General features: G+C 36.6%; 1 protein-coding gene across 1 annotated transcript; it reads left to right on the top strand.

Annotated features, from left to right (window-relative positions):
• The first annotated feature begins 1310 nt into the window (after positions 1-1310).
• LOC113358545 (WD repeat-containing protein WDS homolog) lies at positions 1311-5928 on the top strand. The gene is made up of 4 exons (XM_026602141.1): positions 1311-2261; positions 3846-3947; positions 4449-5084; positions 5425-5928. Exons 1-4 carry the CDS (start codon positions 1518-1520, stop codon positions 5590-5592), a joined length of 1650 nt encoding a protein of 549 aa, XP_026457926.1. The 5' UTR covers positions 1311-1517; the 3' UTR covers positions 5593-5928.
• Positions 5929-6570: the final 642 nt, after the last annotated feature.

Genomic DNA, 6570 nt, shown 5'->3' with positions numbered 1-6570 from the left:
AAAATAGGAATCGGGCTAAGAAGGTACAGGTACAGGTACACGGTCCTGCCTTAGTCCCGTACCATCCCGGACCGAATGTACCGAATAATTCTAACCATTGGATTTACTACGGATAACCTACTACCCCTAAACTCATCCATGTGTTACAACAGGTGAAACATGTATCTTTTAAGATGGCTTCGATGCAACTGAAGAGGAGTTCAATGGTTACTACTACAGCTTCCCAGGCGGGCTTTCACAAACATAGTCCGAGGGAGATTCTTCGTTGTAGAATGGAAGCTTACGTGAGAGATTATTACAATACATATTTTAGTTCACCTGGTGATCTTATTTATTCCTACAAAGATGATGCTAGCAGCTAGCATCATTACAAATTGCCAAGATGTCGATAAAGCAAAACTTGGGTCCCGATTGACAACTGCTAAGTCAATCCAACCAAGTTGAAATCAAAGCTATAGATGCTGTGCCAGTCGATCATGACAATTACGTAGGAGATACATCGTCACGGTCGCCGGTAACGTAGCTGGTGGTGGCAGCTCATATCTCAGCAATCAGGTAAAACAAATCAGCCGAGAGTTTTAAATTAATCTCATAATACTTTTTCCGTCTTCTAAAAAGCTGGAGCATCATTTTTATAGTTTTACAATGGACTGGAGTATAAACATTTTGAAATTGTTGCAACACATGGATGAGTTTAAGGTATATATAATTCTGTACTCAAATTGTCTTAATTTGAAAAACAGGTACCGATTGGTACCGGAACCGTACCTGGTACCGTACATGTACCGAATGGTACCGGAATCGAGGTACAAGGTACAGGTACCGGTCCAAAATTTTGAAACCGAGACTATGAAGGTACAGGTACTCGGTCTCGACAAGAACCGAACCGAACCATACTGTGTGCACCCTTACAAAAATCCTAAAAAACAAAATTTTGATGAAACCAAAATTCGGTTTCATCATAAAATCTGATGAAACCTCATATAATTTGACGAAACCAATTTTTGGTTTCATCATCGAATTTGATGAAATCAATTTTGAAATTTGGGATTTTTGTATCAAATTTTTAAAATTTTGGGTTTTTGTATAATTTAGTTTAAGATAGAGTTTTAATGAATCCCAATATTTGAGTGGGGTTTTTGTACCGCAAGTTTGGTCACTTTAGGTTTTTATGACTAATTTTGTCCTATATTTATTTTATGTGTAGATCCCCATAAATAAAAAAATTAAATAAAAAATTCATCGTAGGATGTTTTACACCTTATGTTGGAGATGCTCTTATGAATTTTGACACACTCCCTGACATTACGATGCCCATATATTAGAAAATTTCATCGTTATCCGAAGACATTCAGAAAAATATCTATTCCATGAATCTTCGATTCAAAATCCCTTCCTGCTCAGATTCCGAAGTCTAAACTGTTTTAACTAACCAGTTCTGTTTCTTCCACGAATCTCCAATCTAATTACACTATCACTTAGTTTTCCCCTTTTTCTAGGGTTTCATTTTTCAACTTATGCCTTCCACCATTAATGAACTAATTGTAACTCGGAGCTTAGAAAAATCTGTACAACTGAAGGTTTGCGACATTACTCCACAACTTGTAGCGATGCCGGATAAATTATCTTCGGAATGTATCGGTCCGAATCGTTTGATTAAGCGGCAAGAATTTGTAAGACTTATTATTCAATCTCTTTATTCATTAGGTTATAAAAAATCTGCATCACTCTTAGAATCCGAATCAGGAATTAGTTGTAAATCATCTGAATTTAAATTACTTGAATCGCAAATTCAGAATTTTAATTGGGATGAATGTATTAAGACAGTTACGGAAATTGAGAAATTGAATGAAGAAACCAGAAATGGAGTTTTGTTTCTTATTTACAGACAAATCATTTTGGAGATTTTAACAAATGGGGATGATTTTTCGTCTGCATTGAAAGTATTGCGGAAACGCGTTTCGGGTTTAGGTGTGGACGGTGAGAAAATTCATAATCTTGCTTGTGGAATCATTTCAACCAAGGAAATGGAGGTGGGTAAGTTAGATGATAGTTGTGGTTTGCGAGGGAATTTATTGATTGAGTTAGAGAGGTTACTTCCACCGCCAATTACATTGCCAGAGAGAAGGTTGGAACATCTTGTGGAGTTGGCTGTCACTGCGCAGTGGGATTCTTGTATTTACCATAACTCAAATGAGGTAATTTCGTTATACGAGGATCATTGTTGTAGCCGCGATCAGATTCCCAACGAAACCGTTCAGGTACTCTTATTAGTATCTTTGTCATTATTGCTACTTGTTCTTTTTGTGTGATTCCTTGCTGCAGCTTCTTCCTCACATTTGTTTTTATTTAATAAGGAGCATTTTCTTCATTTGGAATATGCAGTATCTAAAAGTGACTTTACTTTTAAGGATTGTTTGACAATGAACTATAGAACTCCCTAACCTCACCAACGTCAGCATGAGGTGCCCAATGATCGAGTTTGGCGTGGCGGGGTGGGCTATTTATGTAAAATAGTTGTGTTAGAAGCTAGAACCTTTCCGTTGGTAAATTTGTTGGTCATTTCATCAGTTCTACTTTATATTGATTAAGACCAAAACTTTTTTGTGCCATTTTGTTCTCCATTATATTAGTCAAGTTCCTTATTGGGGACTGCTGTTTTCTTTCAGATTTTTGCTGATTGTTCTAGGTCTGATGGACCATCAGTCTCAGACATCCTGTTTACAGCTATGCATTCTTAGAAGATTTTCAAAGCATACTTCTCCTATTTTCTCTTCATATTTGCCTTTTCTCTAAATACGACTTCTTTAAATTCTTCGCAGTTCGCTGTCAGATATGTTGATTCAACTCCAGATATCATTATTATTGCTTAATTAAAAACATCAATACAAATTCTTGTTCTTAATAATCACGACAGGAGCAAATGCAAGGATAATTATATTATACAAAAAAGTTCATTTGGTTGCATATACCCCTTAGTTACTGAATCTAGGTCTTTGGATTTTGTTGAGTACACAATCATCTGCCATGACAAGTTTCATCTCATCTCATTTCAATCTTTTTTGTTTTTTGTAAAACATCTTCCAGCTGCCTACACACAAATGTTGACGTCCGAACATCAAAACAAATATCCCACCATGGTCTAGCTGATATATGCATTTACATAAATTTTCTTGGAAGTAGTTTCCTCATATTTATGATACGATGCACTATGTAGTATAACTTTCTCCTTAGGCGGACAAAAAGGGGGCCGGGTGCTCAGAAGACTTTTACCGCCCAGACTTAGAATACAAAAACCCCCTAACGCTCCATCTGAATAAGTGGGATCCTAGCCGAGTTGGTCTTATTTAGAAGAAGAATTCCATAAAGGGATTATCTGGAATCAGTGTTTTCAGTGGGGAGATTTAGTTTGGATTTAGGGCAGACTGACTGTCTTAAGTTTTGAATATTGCGTTTCAATTGTTTTCTGTTATTCAGGTTTTTGAATTTAGACATGACTTTAGTAGTTTTATCTTTGTGCTTGTATTGCTTATGCGTTATGCAGTTCTAGAGTGTTCAAATCAGAATATTTGCTGATTTTTTTTTTCTTTAGAGCTTTTACATATTGCTATGTAATTGTATGGCATATAAGTAATTAGTATGATATAAATTACATATAGTATAGATTTGGAAAAAGAATTTCTCCTTGACCCCACCCAGAAGGACATAGGTGCTATAAGGTCACAGGCTACCTAGCTACCACTTAACGATTTATACAACATACAATGATATGCTTTTCATAGTTGGTTTCCTATCAAATTACCATAAATGCATAGCATTTAACATTATGTTTCCCAATAATGTAGATTTTAAACAACCACGAGAACGAAGTTTGGTTTGTACAATTCTCAAATAATGGGGATTACTTGGCATCCTCATCCAGTGACTGCACAGCCATTATATGGAAGGTACTTTTCAAATTTGATATCTTTCCAGTATCCTTGTTATATCAATTTTAATTTCTTATTATGATATGCATATTTTTTGAAAAGCATTGATTTCGTTAACTTTTTGTTACTTGTGCTTTTCCCCTTTTCTAAGCAAAAACTTGTATGAGTAAGGAAATCTCATTGAAAAAGAAAAATAGCTTCTCACAGAGGTATTCATTGTGCTAGTTTTTTAAAGGTGTGCGAGGCTTAGAACTGTGGGGCTTGCGTTTGGGTGAGTTTCCTCATAATGCTCCGACGCTTAACGTGAAGTGTAAAGCATGAGAGACATTAGGCTCATTTGGCTAGACTTTCTGTGATTTTGCTAAGTTAAACTACTATGGATGATCACTAACCACTGTAGAAATGGTTAAACTTCTCAGTATACTCTTCTATTTGGAATATAGTTCATATCCACGTAAATACGCAAAAAAGAAGGTCTCTTTGTAGTTTCCGACCCTAGTTTTACGCGTTGTCTCTCAGGTATCAGAAGAAGGCATCCTATCTCTGAAGCACAGTCTACGTAGCCACCAAAATCCTGTTTCCTTTGTGTCATGGAGTCCTGATGACAAGATGTTGCTTACATGTGGAAATGAAGAAGTCTTGAAGCTCTGGGATGTGGATACAGGAATATGCAAGCACACATTTGGTGATCTGATCCCCATTGTGAGTTCATGTGCTTGGTTCCCTGACTCAAAGCGTCTGGTTTGTGCCAGCTCTGACCCAAAAAAGTGTATCTACATGTGGGATCTTGAAGGAAATGAATTGGAAGCATGGAGAGGTGTGAGAATGCCAAAGGTCACAGACCTGGCCGTCACACCAGATGGAGAACACCTAATTAGTGTCTGTTTTGAGAAAAATATAAGAATATTTAATTTTCGAACAAAGACCGAACGAATCATCAAGGAGGAGCATGTAATTACGTCGCTTTCTGTTTCTAGGGATAGTGAGTTTTTTATCATCAACCTTAACAGCCAAGAGATTCACATGCATGACATTGCTGGAAACTGGAAGACGCCTTTGAAATATATGGGCCACAAGCAAGGAAAATATGTGATAAGATCATGTTTTGGTGGTGCTAACAATATGTTCATTGCCAGCGGCAGCGAGGATTCAAAGGTTGGTTTCTGCTTTCAAATATATCTCATGCTATTCATTTCCAGCGTATCTTTGTCGTATTTAGTCGCCAAAAACCATGAAATAACAATGTTGACTTAATGAAAATGTTTTCACCACTTGTTCAGAAAAATGATAAACTTTGTAAAAGATCTTTGTTCTTTTTTAATAGTTTGTTGCGCGATTTCCTCATTTCAGCATTTCACCAGGAATAACACTGTGCAGTCCCTTAGTGAATTTTCTTGATTCAGTTCTTTTATAGCTGATGATAACAAAGTTATGTTCTTTTCACTTGAGCTCTCTAGTTTACACATGCTGATATGAAACTTTGTTCCATTCCCAGATCTACATTTGGAATCGGCGAAATTATGAGCCAGTTGAGATTCTATCTGGTCATTTAATGAACGTGAACTGTGTTACTTGGAACCCAAAAAAGCCTCACATGTTAGCATCGGCAAGTGATGATCGAACCATCAGAATATGGGGGCCAAGGGGAAGAAAGAATTTCTAAGAATCCTTGTTTCGATCAGAACAGAGGTTTGGACTTTGTGAATCGTGTAGATAGAACTTGGTAGGTTTTCTCCTTAGAATCTGTCTTACATCATACGCATCTTTGTCCGAGTTGTTTGTAAATCTGAGTATGTTGTTTTTCCTGTTTTCATTTTTATTCTCTCTTCACATCAAATTTTGTTAGCTCCTTGTAAATCTATAATGTCTCCTTTTTAAAAAAAAAATAAATAGGAAAAAGAGTATAATGTCTCCTTGAAATGGCATGTCTATGTTGCCGAGATTTTTGTTGCACGATTTTGTAGCACCGTTTTGATGCATTGTCTGGTGACATTTTTCTGCACAACGAGTATTTCCGACAACTTATAAATTTGTTGAGTTCTGCACCCGACGCACGGGTTTGTTTTTTGTTCATGAATATCGGAGGCCATGTTTTAAAAGAACGCGCGATTGGGGGTATAAATTACTTCCCCCAACCCATAGTGTCTGCTAAGGGGTGATTTTTGGATATGAAAATATTAAAATACCCTTTGGTTAATTAAAAAACATTATGAAAAGACTATACTACCCTTTCCCCTAAAACTTAAAATCTAAAAACCAAATTCATATATCCCTATTTCTGTTTTGTGCCGGCATACTCTTAGGGTTAGGGTTTTCGATTTTTTTTTTTCTTCATCTTCTTCATCGTTCTTCATCGACGATTCAAAAATTTCTTCGTCGATTAACCTATCCGAATCATAACCATGCCTCCACTAAAGAAACCAAATGCCCAATCGAAGTCTAAATCGATTGCTCAACAAAAATCAGAACAAAGGCTTGCTTTGATTGCTCAAGAGCAAGAGGAAGAAGAACAAGAGAACTCGGACAATCAACCTCTCGTAAACATGGCTTATGTGAGAAGGTAAGTGCTTCTGAACTAGTTTATAAGTGTTTTAATCGATTTAAGGCAGTGGGTTTAGGTTAGAATCGCGAACCTTAACTC

Source organism: Papaver somniferum, chromosome 3 (genome assembly GCF_003573695.1).
Source record: "Papaver somniferum cultivar HN1 chromosome 3, ASM357369v1, whole genome shotgun sequence".
Taxonomy (NCBI): domain Eukaryota; kingdom Viridiplantae; phylum Streptophyta; class Magnoliopsida; order Ranunculales; family Papaveraceae; genus Papaver; species Papaver somniferum.
This window is presented reverse-complemented; position numbering and strand designations above follow the sequence as displayed.